This window comes from Erpetoichthys calabaricus, chromosome 1 (assembly GCF_900747795.2).
Source record: "Erpetoichthys calabaricus chromosome 1, fErpCal1.3, whole genome shotgun sequence".
Lineage (NCBI taxonomy): Eukaryota > Metazoa > Chordata > Cladistia > Polypteriformes > Polypteridae > Erpetoichthys > Erpetoichthys calabaricus.
In genome coordinates, this window is record NC_041394.2 from 313,071,772 (window position 1) to 313,088,589 (window position 16,818).

The 16,818-nt window shown below is 39.7% G+C and overlaps 1 protein-coding gene across 1 annotated transcript in view; it reads left to right on the forward strand.

The window, feature by feature from the left end:
- Positions 1–16,818, forward strand: part of stab2 (stabilin 2) — a 253,190-nt gene that overhangs the window by 219,358 nt on the left and 17,014 nt on the right. The window contains exons 60-66 of the mRNA XM_028817445.2: positions 233–374; positions 1,059–1,192; positions 5,409–5,574; positions 6,602–6,708; positions 9,708–9,827; positions 10,424–10,573; positions 12,078–12,191. Coding sequence (XP_028673278.2) covers positions 233–374; positions 1,059–1,192; positions 5,409–5,574; positions 6,602–6,708; positions 9,708–9,827; positions 10,424–10,573; positions 12,078–12,191 — 933 coding nt within the window. The remainder of the gene's footprint in view (positions 1–232; positions 375–1,058; positions 1,193–5,408; positions 5,575–6,601; positions 6,709–9,707; positions 9,828–10,423; positions 10,574–12,077; positions 12,192–16,818) is intronic.

Below are 16,818 nucleotides of genomic sequence, written 5' to 3' on the forward strand. Positions count from 1 at the left end.
CGCAAACCACAGCACACACATGCCAGGTTATATGTGACATTTAGAGTAGGAATTAGAATGCAGTGCTGCCCCTCTGTAATGAGGGTACATGGCATATCTCTGTGGTGGCTACGAGATTACAAAACAAGAAACATACAACAGTGAGAGTACCTGCTGTTTTTGTTAGCCTCAGTGTTTAAGACACCTTGCAAAATGAAATGATCCTTAACTGTGCCTTCAATTTCTGCAATAGAATAGGAAGAAATGTGAGTGCAAAACTGGCTACATTGGAGATGGAGTGGAGTGCTCAGTGAGAGAGCTGCCTATCAACCGCTGTTCACAAGATCACGGGCAGTGTCATGTCAACGCTGACTGCACAGACCTACACTTTGAAGGTGAGGAACTCATGAAAAACAAAAGCTGAGGATATAAAATTACTAGAATATAGATAGAACATTTACAAGATCAATGAACACTAAATATTGGCCTGGTGTGACCATGGGAGAATATTTGTTTTAGTCTTTTGTACAACAGACTAGCATTCCATCCTAGGCTGGCACCTGCCTTATGTCCTGCTTATCCAGATCCAGGGTGTTGGTGACTGTTTCGGAAGCATATGGTGCCAGGCAGGAACCAACCCTGGATGAAGTTGTGTCCACTGTTAAGCGCCCACATTACCACACACCACACTGTTTGAAGTCATGGATCATCCTAATCTGTATGCTTTTGGAGATGACCGAGGAGAAAACCCAAGCTGGCATTGGGAGAACATGCAAACTCTAAACAAATGGTTCCTGGGCCTAAATTCAAGCCTAGTCCTCTGGAGCTGTAAGAAAACGACACTAACCATGGCACCACCATGTTGATATAACCTGGCTTTACATATGTCATAATTAGTTTTAGCTATCTTAAAATGTATTTCAAATATTGCAACAAGTCTGGGTTAAGAAATCCATTGCAATTAAATAAAATGTAATTTGATCTGATTTTTTTGTTTAATTTTTTTTTTCATGAAGATGAGTATCTAGTCAATCAATTGACTATTGGACCACTAACAATGCATGTTTTCTGGATTGCAGATAGCAAGGCAGGAGTCTTCCATATTCGATCCCCTAAAGGAACATATAAATTAACATATGTGGATGCTGAGCAGGCCTGCAAGCAGGAGGGGGCGGTGATCGCCACTTACAATCAGCTGTCCTACGCTCAGGAGGTTTGTAGAAGAAAGTTGGTGTTGTATCTCTCAGTTCCAATGCTGTTTTCAATGCTGAGACACACATAGACTTTACTGTATGCAAACACTATACATGAATTATTTCTTTATTTAGTTTAGTGAACACGCCTAAGGTGTGACACTGGTATAAAGCTACAGCACAATTGTTTGCATGTCCAGTAGTTTTTTAAATCGTTTTTACAGTTCATTGGCAGTGTGTAAAATGATCAGTGTTGCAGTAATTGGGATGCTAATTGAATAAAAAAAAATGTGTTCCATTAAAATTTCACTTTTCTTTGTGAATTGTGACGTTTATTTAAAAAGTGCATCAAAAAAGTATTTGGCGTCCAGGGGTGCATTAACCCCCAAGTATGTGGCAGTTTAAGGGTTAAATTAGTCTTTCTGCATGGCTTTGGCTTCCCTCTTGGTTTCTTATTTAGAAAGGATTTTAGGCTCATTTTGGGTGCTCCTACATTTTTTCCATGTATGTCAGCAAGAAAAAATATGGAACCTTTTGGAAATAACCATATTTATGTATGAATGTGTCTTAAACTGTGGTATGATCTAAGTTACAATAATGAGCAAATAACAATCTGGTTTAACCAAGAACATGCAAAATGTATCATCGTTGTACATACTGAATACATCATTCAAAAATTTATAATGTTGGTTAGAAAGAGTACAGTCATCCCTCACCTATCGCGGGGGTTACGTTCCAGAGCCCCCCGCGATAGGTGAAAATCCGTGAAGTAGCGACCTATATTTATTTTATTATTTATACATATTTTAAGGCTTTATAAACCCTTCCCACACTCTTATAAACCTTTGTCACTCTCTTGTTAACCTTTCCCACACTCTTATAAACACTTCCTATGCTCTTAAACACTTTCTACATTCTTAAACACCGCAGACCAACACTGCACACTGCACGCAGCGATCAGACGTCAATGTGTCTGCACTCGCTTTGTGAAGGGGGGCAGCTGAACTCACGCTGAGCAGAAATGGACTTTGTGCTGCTTCTGCCAAAATGCCTGCTTGTCGCTCTGCGCGTTCGGAAGGAGGAGGAGGAGGAGTGGGGGTGTGTGCAGTACCGCCGCTCCCTATACGCAGAGTACGCAGTCTGTGTAGGGCACCAACTCCCAGGGGGGCACCATCCCAGCTGCTCAAAAAAATCGTTTTTATATATTATAATAATAAATGAATATTAATAGTATACATATACAAATAAACAAAAATATATATTGCATTTTGCGGTGAACGCAGAGTAGGCTAAGCACACGTGATGACGCACGTGCCCTCACCTCTGTTACGGCTGCCTAACTAATATTTGGGGGAGGGGGCACAAAAGTAAATTTCTGCTTAGGGCACCCATTTGGCCAGCAGCGGCCCTGGGTGTGTGAGGGCTGAACGCACGTTCGCTCAAACCCCCCTCCCCGGAGGCGCAGTACGCTCCTGCCACTTCGCATTGTCAAGGGGGTGGGGAGCTGAATGAACGCTAAGGAGAAGTGGACTTTGTGCTGGCTTTGTGCTGCTTGTCGCTCTGCGTGTCAATAATTTTAAGCCTGTACAATCAGGCTTTTAGGTGTACATCACCTATTTTCCTGTCTCACTGTCTTGCCTTGTGTGAAGTTAAAATGTTTTATAATAGTGAGATGTTACTCATATCTTTAGCCCGACATCCACATATCATATGTGTTAACAAAGTGTGTTTTATAAGTTTACATGTGTTTAAAGCATGTGGGATGGGTATTTTAAGGCTTAAACTATAAAAATGTTTATGTATATGGTCTTTCTATATCACGGATTTTCTCCTGTTGCTGATGGGTCTGGAACCTAACTTCCGCGATAGGCGAGCAATCACTTGTATTTAAAAACCCGCGAAGTCGTGAATCCGCGAAAAGTGAACCGCGAAGTAGCGAGGGATTACTGTATATGAAATCCTAGGCTGATGGCTTCAACAAAAGCTACCTGGAGTCAGGAGTTAGTAAACCTGGAGTCCTACCAATGAAATGAGATTGGAGGTGTGGTTTAGAGCTATCTTGACCAATAAAAAGTCTCAAACTTCTGAGTTTGCTGTTCACTAGAAGCATCTGCTGGTATGAAGTACAGTATGCCTTGCAAAAAAGAGATCTCAGACGTTTGACAATCGACAATTATTGATTTGCATAAATCTGGAAAGAGTTTCAAAGTAAGTTAGACAAATTATATACAAATGGAGATAATTTAGTACTGTGGCTACTCTCCCTTGAAGATGCCACTCAGCCAAGATAACTTGAAAGTCACAACAATAATTGCTTATTGCAGCAAAAAAGAACCAAAGATAAACAGCTAAAGACTTGAAGGATTTATTAGAACAGGTTAACATCTCTGCTCATGAGTCTACTATACCCAAAACATTAATCAGACATGGTGTCCATGCTGCTGTCTAAAAACAACATTGTTCTCCATCTGAAGTTTGCCAAAGACCACCGTTATACTCCAGAACACTATTGGGAAAATGTTTTGTGGACTGATGAAACTAAGGTTGAGCTGCTTGGGTAGTATATGCGAAGATACAAATGGTGAAAGAAGGGCAACAGCATACCAACTTGAAAATATCATCCCAGTGACGATGTATGGTGGAGGGAGCATCATGATTTGGTGTTGTTTTGTTGCCTCGGGGCTTGGACAGCTTGCTATCATTGATGGGCAAATAAATTCTCCAGTTTCTCAAGGTATCATAGAGAATGGTGTCAGAGAAGTTTAGTAGAAGTTGGGTGATGTAGTAGGAGAACAGCCCTAAACTTTGAAGTAAATCTACTACAGAATGGCTTCAAAAGAAGAAAATCTACCTTTTGTCGTGGCCAGGTCAGAGTCCAGACCTTAACCCAATAGCAGTGGTTCTTTTTTTTTTTTTTTTGCCTATTTTTTTTTTTTTTTTTGCCTATTGTGTTTTCACAACCCATAATCCCTGTTGAACATCTTCTGGAGGCGTGGGAGTCCCCCCTTGGAGAACCAGCACCGACAATTGTCCCTTCCCCTTTGGAGAACTGCCGACAAATGGCATCATGGGGGTTTGTTTTAGCCATGAAAGCGGCAACCAATCACAAGGCTTTCCGCAAACTGTTTGCCGCTCTTTCTCATTCAGTTCAATTGTAATTCATGACTCAGTGCGACTCAGTTGGAGATATCTCACGTCCCTAAAATGGATCACAACCTGCTGTTTAAGAAACACTGCCCAATAGAGATGCCTTTAAATAACACCATTAGAGCTGTTCACACCATGCATCCTGAGTATACGGCCTGGGAATAAAGGAGAATGGTCCAATATTTATCCTGAACAGTTGCAGGTCTGATCCACAGCCACTGGAAGCATTTGTCTGAGATTACTGCAGACAAAGGAGATTTGACCATTTATTAAATCCAAGGGTTCACTTATTTTTTCCACAGCAGACTGTCAGTGTTTGATGGGTATATTCAATTAAGACACAAAAGATTATAACTGTGTGTTATTAGCGTAAGCGTACTGTGTTTGTCTATACTTGTAACTTACATGAGGATCAGATCGCATTTTAAGATCAATTAATGCAGGAAAACAGGTATTTCCAAAGGGGTCACATACATTTTCTTGCCACTGTTAGGTAAATGTCACTGTTTGCATGACATAAACTATCTAGGCATAAAATCCAAAGAGAATGCATGACGACACCCCATCAAAACATAAGAGAAGGTTGACTTGTATTTTGGTAACCCTTAGAAAGTCAGCCTGAGATAGATACTACCATACATTTCCGTGAGGAGTAGGTAAAAGCTGGTCCATGACAAAGATATCTGTCAGGAAGCCTTTAATAATTAAGTGCACAGTGTTCAGCAGTATATTTACATTGAGTTTAATGAAACGGTTGCTGCTCAACAGGTTGTTACTCTAGCTCAGAATACGAGTGTTTTTAGCATGCGCTCATACACCAAGCCTGTTAGCAATCAACTAACCAGCACTTTTACTGCACATGACAACCAAGATAACTGCACCATGAGTAAAAGTCACCCTGAGCCTTAGAGTAGTTAAAACAACAACCCTGAACTTTTATGGTCACTACAATACTATACGCCTGTCTTTGAATTCTGACCATTTGGCATGCACCTCTATTATGCTGTCTCATCTGAACAATGTTGGTGTCACCAACCGTTCTATAATTGTATTTCTGCATAAATACTTTTTTCCTTTTTCTTACTGTAGGCTGGCTTTCACATGTGTGTGGCAGGATGGCTTTCCAGTGAAAGAGTGGCATACCCTACCACTTACTCAAACCGTAACTGTGGCTTCGGTCACGTGGGCATTGTAGACTACGGCACTCGAACCAATCTTAGTGAAACATGGGATGTGTTTTGCTACCGGATGAAGGGTAAGCAGGTCTCAAGGTGTGTTTACTCATGTATCAGGGATGGAGTAGGTGAAAGAAACTCAAGCTTTTATCTAGAGCGAGGTAGAAAATGCATTTTACATGCATGATACCTAAGGAATTTACAGAAAAATAACATACTCTTTTAATGGGCACTTAATGGTAAATTTATACCCACAGTTTGCTTCTGTTCAAAGCACTTTCTATTCCCCTAAACATGTCACTGGCCTTCAGTTATATTGTCTATTTTTCTGGTCAGCTCACCACACACTTTCACTATGGTTACAGAATATGATTTTAAACTTCACTACCTAATTCACCGTTTCTTAAATGTGAACATTGCTTTTGTGTACACATTATTTTTGCTAAATACGTTGAAGTATTTTCAATCAGTTCCTGCTAAAATCTACAGTATACAGGGTATGCTTATGCATAAAAGGTATTTACTTTATACACAGTATACAAAATGCAAATGCCAAGCTGGAAATATCCCAGTGAAGGATATTTAAATGAGATCTAAATCCAATAAATTGGCATTTACCACTATAGCTAATAAAACAAATTTGATAAGGGTTCTTACTTGAAATATAAACACAAAGAGACTTAATATGAAAACATTTCATTAGATGATGGCGCAAACCTGACAAACAGACCTAAGTAGGCAGTCTTAGTAAAGAGTCCAAGTACTTTTCTAACCTATGACTAAGAAGACAGCTTAAAAGTCTTATGATCATGTCTTTTTTTAAAGAGGTTTTCGTTTTTTGTAATTTTTGTTATAGGTTTTTTAGGATGGATGGACGGATGGATGAATGGGCTTCAGGTGTAACCTAAAGTTCTCTATATATGAATCCTGTTTGTCACCGTTCTGGGTTCTCCTGTTGTGTAGTTCAGCTCCCTTTCTTAGATTTCATTTGTCTTTTTTATTTTGTATTTCTTGGCAGATTCTTTGGTTTATGGACATCCTGTGAAAAGTATTTTTCTTATAGTTATGGATTTTAATAATTTTTTTTCCATCTGTTTTTATTTTCAGACATTCAGTGTACATGTAAGGCTGGTTATATTGGAAATGGCTATTCATGCAGTGGAAATCTTCTGCAGGTCCTCACAGAAAATCCATTTTTGTCTAATTTCTTGAGTGTAAGTAGATTACAGTAGGTCAGTCTTGCACATCTTTTATTATTCAATGTTGTAATCATCAACAACTTTACTAAAAAAATCTATGAGCAAGAAGCAGATGAATTTAAGTGGAGAAGAAGCTATGAGAGCTTAGGAGTGTCGTAGTCATGACATTTGGTACACCATCAGCTGAAATCCATAGGCAACAGAAGCTGTAACACAGTAACACGGAAGACCTTCAGCCAATGAATCATTCAGCAGAAGTGTGTCAAAAAATGCTACTGATCTGTATCTGCTGGTGCATTTATTTATTTAAAGAGCTTCTATCTATCTATCTATCTATCTATCTATCTATCTATCTATCTATCTATCTATCTATCTATCTATCTATCTATCTATCTATCTATCTATCTATCTATCTATCTATCTATCTATCTATCTATCTATCTATCTATCTAAAATACACCATAGTGAGGCTATGTCTGAAACAATTTTTAATTATTGTGTGTTTCCACTTGCTTTCCAGCTGTCATAGGTCAAGCAGTGGGCAGCTAAAGGGCTGCTGCCTCAGGTTCTCCGCTATCACATTGTTGGATGCATGCAGCTTGACTCCAATATAATAAATATATAATATAGAAATATAAATTAGTATATAAATAATACAGTATATTATAATATATAAATATATAATTGTATAATATATAAATACTAGGGGGCTTTGCCCCTTGCTGGCTTCGCTTGCCAACCCCCGGGCTAGCCACTTTGCGGTTCAGCCACTCGCATATGGGGATGCGGTTGTACAATTTAAACAGATTGTTATTTTCATTGGAATTGTTACACATGCATAATAGAACTAACAATTTTACATTACAGAGAGTAATTAACCATATTAAAAAATAGTAAAATGTATTAATTTGAAAGTAAATTATATTTCATGTTGCGTTAGAGTTATTCATTGCGTTATACGATTTCATTCTGTTTGGATTTGAAATTAACCCGCAAATACTTTTTAAACTTACACTTTTACTGTAAAACTTCAGTAAAAACAATTTTTGAATTAAATTTACATCAATATCGCATTGAATTTTGATTCTGTGTTTGGACTTACATCATGACAATGCAACATATAACTGCTTGTGAGTGAATTTCGTTTCTTTCTCCGTAATAAATAAACTGACTTTTTTGAATGTTTGTCCCTGTGATTTGTTAATTGTCATAGCAAAAGCTATTCTCACGGGAAACTAAACGTTTTATTACGAATAGCATATCAAAATCTCCTTTGTTGTCTAATGTTATCCCCTAAAGATCTACTACATTATCCTTCTTTGATACATCCTTCTTTCAACAGTAATTCAGGTGGTGGAAGACTGTACAGTGTTAACGGTTGTATATATTCTTCAGGATATTGTAAGTTGATCACCACCAACTGTTTCAGCATAGTCTATTGATACGCATTTAACCAATCAACAATTTTCACATTAATTTGTTTGACTTCATCATTTCTCTGTGCTAGGATTGCCTGTTGATAACCCTTCGGGATGAAATTCTTCAGTAAGGTTTGGACATAATAAGTCATCTTTTATTGGGAAGTTAAAGTGAGGAAAACATAAAAATTTACAAGAGCTAAGAGAGCAGGAACTGTGTCTGACAAAACCATTCACATGAATGAAAATGAGAGGGCCGTGTGTGTGGTTGAATATGGTTGAGAGGAGGGAGTGACTTGAAAAAATCTCATGGCCAAAGTCTTGTCTCACGGGACTTGAAATTATCTCTTTGAAAAAGTCTCATCTCAGGATTTCCTTTTATAATATATATGTCTACTGTATATCTGGATTAGGGAATCCATTCCCGGACAGGTTTATCCATTCCCGGGAATTCGGGAATCCCGCATGTCATTCCCGGGAATCCTGGGCTCCTGGGAGTGACACAGTGCACGGGCATCTCATATGTGAATGGTTTTAGAACAAGTGACACTTATTTTTAATAAAACTACTGCAATACGTTCACACCAATAGAAGACTAACCTTATCTACAAGCAGTTCATGATGTCATATAAGTACATGTATCTAGTTAGTTGCGGTAATAAGAGTGTAGAAAGCACATCGTATCGAGCGTGTGGTCATCCAGGTGAGAGCGCTCCTTCGTGCAGAGTACGCCAGCCGCTGAGAAAGCACGCTCTGCCTCCACTGAAGTAGGCGGCACAATCATCGGATACAGATACACTTGTTCTAAACAATGCCCACGCTTGCTGTTGCTCTGAAACACCGCCGTTTCAGCTTTTACTGATGCATCCAGTTTCTTGTTTTCATTCTGTGATGGCAAGTTTCTTAGCTCAGATAATGCGGATGCAACAGACTGACGCATTGCAATTTCAAGTTGCTGTTCAAAGCTGTCAACAGCATAGACGTCAATGAACTCTGCCCCGTCCCGGCATTCGTGCACTGCAGAGTGCAGACACCTCCCATTCCACTGTGCTCAGTCAGCCAGAAGATTGACTGCTGCTGGTCTGTTGTTGACTAAATTAATCGGCAACACACTACACCGTGGGCCAAAAAACCGTGCCACTTAATTATTTTCAACTATAACTCTGTTATTTCTTGATCGATTTTTACACTTTTACACGCTATATATGTGAGCTTGGCCATTCCCATTTTCCCAGGAATTACAGCAATGGATTCCCTAATCTGGATATACTGGGTACTGGATATCTATCTATCTATCTATCTATCTATCTATCTATCTATCTATCTATCTATCTATCTATCTATCTATCTATCTATCTATCTATCTATCTATCTATCTATCTATCTATCTATCTATCTACTCACTAAGCAAGACAGTTATAAAAATGCAATTAATAAATCGTGATTAAATGGATACATAACAATACAAATCATGTGACCTCTTATACAGGACTATTGGGTTGTCTTCTCTTGGTGAAATCAAAGTGCCCTCCAGCACACTTTTAATATATTTACATTTTAAGTTTAATTAATTTTTGAAGTTGTGTTTTCTTGCAGCAAATTCTAAAGTACAGTGACCACTCTGAGCGTGGTAAAGAGTTTGTGGATCACCTAAGTAACCTGACAGTCCACGCTACATTCTTCGTACCAGACAACAATGCACTCAGTGAGAATGAGGTGGGTTGCTGCAGCAGTTGAAGTATCAGGTGCCCTTGCTGCCAGCTCAGGATATGTTGGGGTAGTAAAGTTTCCTGTCCCAGCTCAGGGATTCTCTTGGGCAGTCTCTCTTAGCAGACTGGCAGAACTCACAGCCTGTGATTGAGTCTCACATAGGATGGGCTGTGGGAGGGGGGCACTCTCTGGGCAAATTCCTGAACAAAGATGCTGCCTATAGATTTGATACTATAATATTGACAAACTCTAAAACAAGAGGGACATTTGATCTAGATCATAGCTGTTGACATCTGCATTGCTCTACAGAATGTAAACAGTCAGAACACCAGTAAACAGAAATAAAACCCATTTTCTTTTTTGACATTTTTAAATTTATTGGAAAATGCATTTGGTTGATTTTTTAATTAAGGTAATAATAAAAGTCTGATCCCAGTAACTATAAAATGCACAATTGAAAAAAGGATAAATTAAATGAATTGTTTGATATAGAGCCAGCCTAGTATGGGACAGGCAGACATGAGGTTAAATTTAATTCATTTTATTTCATTTTTTATATTCTTTGTCTATTAACTCACTTTCTCTTTTTAAATTCTGAACAGACCCTTTCTGAACAAGACATCGAATATCACCTCTCGACTACAGAACTTTTGTACTTTGGCGATTTATCTGATGGAAAAGTGATCACAAGCTGGCTAGGAGACAGGCTTTTCATTACAGTTGGTAACCACTGTGAGAGCTCCGTTATAGAGGTATGTGCTTCCCAGACTGCACATCATGACAGCCCACCTGCCACAGAAATGCTGCTTAAAAGTGCAAATGCTATGCCTAATGATACAGGATAGCTCAGTCTGTGCTGCTTCAGGCTCTCTAAAAGTGGGCAATGCCAAATTCAGTCTTTTAGGAGTACTGACTGATGGTTAAAGAACCACTCTTACTAACTTGAAATTTAAACCTGCCAAGTCAGGATCCTACAGTATTCTGACACCAATGGAATCTTGAATTTATTTGTCAATTGTTGTTATTTTGAATGAATTTTATTACCTAAACTCACAGCTGTTTGTTTTATTACAAGGAAGTGTTATGGATTCACTCCTGGTAGCAACAACATTTAATCTGGAAATACAGTAGTTGAACTGAAGACATCAGAATATTCCAAAATCAACCAAGCATTGCAATTACATTGACGATGGAAAAATTGATATTGACTTATTACTAGGTTCTATTAATTACCACATATTAATTCATAAATTTACACTCTAGCTATTGTTGTTTGAATCTTGCTTCTGTTACATCTTAGGGCGGACTTGTAGCTGTTCAGAGAGGGGCAAGCCTGATACTCCATGAGTGAATTTCTTGTCTATGATGACTTGCTTCATTCATTTACATTTATTTGCTTTTATCCAAAGTGACTTACAAAAGTGATCAGCATATTCGAGTAAACATCACTCTGGGGGACTGTTTGGGAACAAGTGTAATAGGACAATAGTACAAAATTGATCATCACAATTGAAGAACGTAGAACAAAAAACAAGTGAGTTAAAATTCCAAGGCTACAAAACCTAACCACTAGATAGAAATTCACCAAACAAGAGAGTCTTCAAACGCTTCTTGAACACACTGCAGACTAGGAGTATGAATTTGGATTGAGATTTGATACCATGAAGAGGTAGCATCACCAGACATTATTCTTTAGCAGACTTGAGTGGGCATGGTGTCTCCATATTTATAGTTGTTAACAGTGACTCTGTAGGCAAATATTAAGAATTTGAATTTATTACAGGCCTCTACAGGTAGCCAGTGTAGTTATCTGAAAAGAGGAGTGACATGTGCCCATCTCGGCTGGTTGAACAGTAGATATGCCACTGCATTTTGAATCATCTGCAAAAGCTTGGTGACACATGCCGGTACTCTTACCAGCAGTAGCTCCGATATGACAAGACCAGGAGTTGTGCTACATACAATGTCAGATATCAGTGAATCTGCAAGACAGAGAGACAGTTGCAGCATAGTCAGGGAAGGGAAGGTGGTCATCGATCACCACCCCAAAGTTGCATACAGACTTAGTGGGCGTTACCAGTAATGAGCCAAAATGAATTCTGTGATCTTACCTACTCACTTTATTTATTTTAGCAGTTAAGTGTTTTGTTTAATCCTAGTTTTGTGCACCAATGAAGTTGCCGTGTAGAACAATATGGGAATGGAGTGTGTCAGATAATTCAGTATTCATTTATCTACATGTGCTTTCTCTCCAAGACCACCAATGCCTATGTGAACCAGCGGTGTATCATCGAATGGGACATCTCAGCATCAAATGGAGTAATTCACATCATTGAGGAGCCGCTCAGAGCCCCAAAGCCACAGTTTGAAGTAAGGATGTTTTGTATGGAGGATGTATGTTAAGATTGAAATGGTGTGGTGGAAGGGAAGTTGGGGTTCAGTTTGACCAGTCTACTTAAGCTTATCGTGTGACTCCGCCATTTTCAATTATCACACATTTTACGGTGAAACTTATTGTAGTACATCTTACAGTTACAGACATGTATTCACCTAATGATAAAGCAGGTTGCCTGTGTCCTTGGGACAGGGTTACACAGGGAGGTAGAAGTGGGATTGCAAATTATGAGTTTTTCATTTTAAGTATACTTTTGTAACGATCAAGCATTAATCGTTACAATCTCGGATTGAGCCACTTAACTTGTATAACATAACTATCTTAAACCTGCTTAATTCAATTCATGTTTGCAGTGGGCTGGAGTAAATCTTGTCACAAACCAGGATGTGTGCCATTTAATACGCCTGCTACATCTGTAGAAGTATGGAAACAATTAAGAAGACATTCTCAGCTTTTGTCCAAAAGCTCTAAGGGATGTTTGGTAGGGCTGCAGCCATAACCAGGTTCTGAAAATTGTAATGAAGCATCAACTTGCAGTGTCATCAGTTATGGTACAACCACTGCCCCGGAAGATACAGTTGATTTTTACCAGAGTGGTGGAGAATTCTGAGCCTTAACCAAGATTGTTATGAGGATTTCCCTAAACCACTTAAGACTGACAGCTGTAGACCAACTTGTAGAGGCATCTCCAGTTCCCAGATACCATTATAGTGACCATGCTAAGTCTGGATATTGTGTATGTTCCTGAGACTTCAAAACAAGTGATTATGATGGATGTCACAATCCTTTGAAAAGAACAGATGAAGGAGGCCAAAGAGAAGAAAGGGCCAAATACTTGTCACAAGCAGGGGTGGCATGTATGGTATGCCACTGATGATGTTGTTCTTTCTCTGTGTTCTAGTTGATGTTGTAATTTCTGGAATGCCTTCTTAGGTCAGATTTCCAACTCAGGACTGGTCTGTCAAGTCAGATCATGATGTCAATTGTGAAAGAAACAGCCGGACACACAACAAAGGTTTGGGACAGCCACCTGTATAGTTTCCATGGCTGCAAAAGGCTTTAAAGTAGCGTACAATGTGTACAGGTTAGTCCAGAACAGAACTGTTTAAGTATGGAGGATGAGGGGGTTTTATAGGTGGTTCACAGGAAGCGACGTCCTTGGCGCCGGGACAGAAAGGATTTCTTGTGTTTGGACTGCGGAGAGAAAAGAGAGTGGTTTAGTGCACCCTGCCACCCCCCTGGCCTGGCGTTTCCTGGTCCCTTTGGTTCACTCCCAAGCGCATGTGTGTGACACAATTCAAAATGGTGCCATACACCACGGACACTGTGTATATTATACTGTTTATTAGCACTTCTGTCCATTTGTGTCTCATTAAATTAGTCTTATACACGGTACTGTCCAACTTCTCACTGTGGACATGTTTCTATGGTGTCTGGAAATGCCAAATACCACATACAGTTAGGTCCATAAATATCTGAACAGAGACAACTTTTTTCTAATTTTGGTTCTGTACATCACCACAATGAATTTTAAATGAAACAACTCAGATGCAGTTGAAGTGCAGACTTTCAGCTTTAATTTAGTGGGATGAATAAAACGATTGCATAAAAATGTGAGGCAACTAAAGCATTTTTTGAACACAATCACTTCATTTCAGGGGCTCAAAAGTAATTGGACAATTGACTCAAAGGCTATTTCATGGGCTGGTGTGGGCAAGTCTGTCGTTATGTCATTATCAATTAAGCAGATAAAAGGCCTGGAGTTGATTTGAGGTGTGGTGCTTGCATGTGGAAGATTTTGCTGTGAACAGACAACATGCAGTCAAAGGAGCTCTCCATGCAGGTGAAAGAAGCCATCATTAAGCTGCGAAAACAGAAGAAACCCATCCGAGAAATTGCTACAATATTACGAGTAGCAAAATCTACAGTTTGGTACATCCTGAGAAAGAAAGCAAGCGCTGGTGAACTCAGCAACGCAAAAAGACCTGGACGTCCACGGAAGACAACAGTGGTGGATGATTGCAGAATCATTTCCATGGTGAAGAGAAACCCCTTCACAACAGCCAACCAAGTGAACAACACTTTTCAGGGGGTAGGCGTATCGATATCCAAGTCTACCATAAAGAGAAGACTGCATTAAAGTAAATACAGAGGGTGCACTGCAAGGTGCAAGCCACTCATAAACCCCAAGAATAGAAAGGCTAGATTGGACTTTGCTAAAGAACATCTAAAAAAGCCAGCACAGTTCTAGAAAAACATTCCTTGGACAGATGAAACCAAGATCAACCTCTACCAGAATGATGGCAAGAAAAAAGTATGGAGAAGGTGTGGAACAGCTCATTATCCAAAGCATACCACATCATCTGTAAAACACGGTGGAGGCAGTGTGATGGCTTGGGCGTGCATGGCTGCCTGTGTCACTGGGACACTAGTGTTTATTGATGATGTGACATAGGACAGAAGCAGCCGAATGAATTCTGAGGTGTTCAGAGACATACTGTCTGCTCAAATCCAGCTAAATGCAGTCAAATTGATTGGGCAGCGTTTCATGATACAGATGGACAATGACCCAAAACATACAGCCAAAGCAACCCAGGAGTTTATTAAAGCAAAGAAGTGGAAAATTCTTGAATGGCCAAGTCAGTCACCTGATCTTAACCCAATTGAGCATGCATTTCACTTGTTGAAGACTAAACTTCAGACAGAAAGCCCCACAAACAAACAGCAACTGTAAGTCGCTGCAGTAAAGGCCTGGCAGAGCATTAAAAAGGAGGAAACCAGCATCTGGTGGTGTCCATGAGTTCAAGACTTCAGGCTGTCATTGCCAGCAAAGGGTTTTCAACCAAGTATTAGAAATGAACATTTTATTTCCAGTTATTTAATTTGTCCAATTACTTTTGAGCCCCTGAAATGAAGGGATTGTGTTAAAAAAATGCTTTAGTTGCCTCACATTTTTATGCAATTGTTTTGTTCACCCCACTGAATTAAAGCTGAATGTCTGCACTTCAACTGCATCTGAGTTGTTTCATTTAAAATTCATTGTGGTAATGTACAGAACCAAAATTAGAAAAAAGTTGTCTCTGTCCAAATATTTATGGACCTAACTGTTATCAACCGCCATTTATTCTGATGGAGCAAGCACAACAGAGGTTTTCCTGGATCCATCCATTTTGGTTTTCCAATTGTTTTACTGAAACGCAGTCAGTTCTGCTGTGACGTCATTTCCAGCTCCGACTACTGTGGTAAATGGAATGCAGCCTTTCATTCAGCAGTGCTCCGGGAATTCATCCATCCATCCATTGTCCAACCCGCTGAATCCGAACACAGGGTCACGGGGGTCTGCTGGAGCTAATCCCAGCCAACACAGGGCACAAGGCAGGAACCAATCCCGGGCAGGGTGCCAACCCACCGCAGGACACACACAAACACACCCACACACCAAGCACACACTAGGGCCAATTTAGAATCGCCAATCCACCTAACCTGCATGTCTTTGGACTGTGGGAGGAAACCGGAGTGCCCGGAGGAAACCCACGCAGACACGGGGAGAACATGCAAACTCCACGCAGGGAGGACCCGGGAAGCGAACCCGGGTCCCCAGGTCTCCCAACTGTGAGGCAGCAGAGCTACCCACTGCGCCACCGTGCCGCCCGCTCCGGGAATTCACTTTTTCCAATTGTTCTTGACTCCCACTGCTGTTAATTTGACTTCTTGGTGTCTTGCCTTTTAGCTCACTTTCTGATACTTCTCTCATGAAATTTTCTTCTCTTAAACAGCATACGATTCACTTAATTTGTCACTTTGAATAATATCCAAGGTTGTCTACCTTCACTTATTATTTGTAAGCAGATTTTGTTTTCCTTGAATGTACCACTCAACTCCACATCTCTAGTTTATTATTTATCACTGTATCTGTTTTCATGAATAAACATTCAAACAGAGATGATTCTCCGTCAATGTACACTATAGCCTTACCCCTTTGTAGGTTTCATGTTCACAAACCTCCCATGTCTTTTTTCTGGCAACAATTTAATTTACCCTTCTTTTGCTCATTCCTTATATCAACTTTAGCTTGTCATAGCTTCTTCTGTATTTTTCCATTTACATGGTCATCAGTTGCCTTTTATCAGACATCATGTTGACTATAACATTCAGCAATAATGTGGCAACCAGTATTCTGCAATAGGAGAAAATGCTTCTACACACTGCCAGCCACTTGCTGGGCATTAGGCCTGATTAAATGTTAGTGAAATATTAATGCACTTAGTTTTATAAAAGTGTGGCATGGGGGTAGCACTCTTGTTTTGCTACAAGGAGACCGAGTTTCAAGTCACAGATGCTCCATGTATTGTTTTCCCCGTGTCCATGTGGTTAGGTTAGGTCGTTTGGTGATGTTAAAGTGATGTGTGTGTGTTCATCTGGTAATGGACTGGCACCCTGTTCAGGAATTGTTTCTTCCTTGCACCTGATGCTTGCTGGGATAGGCTCCATTTTCCCCTCAATCCTGCCCTAGGTAAGCAGGTTTTAAAAATGGCTGGCTAGATAGTTTTCTAAAATTACTTTGTTTCAGTACTTTTATGCACAGGCGAAGGACTTGCAGAG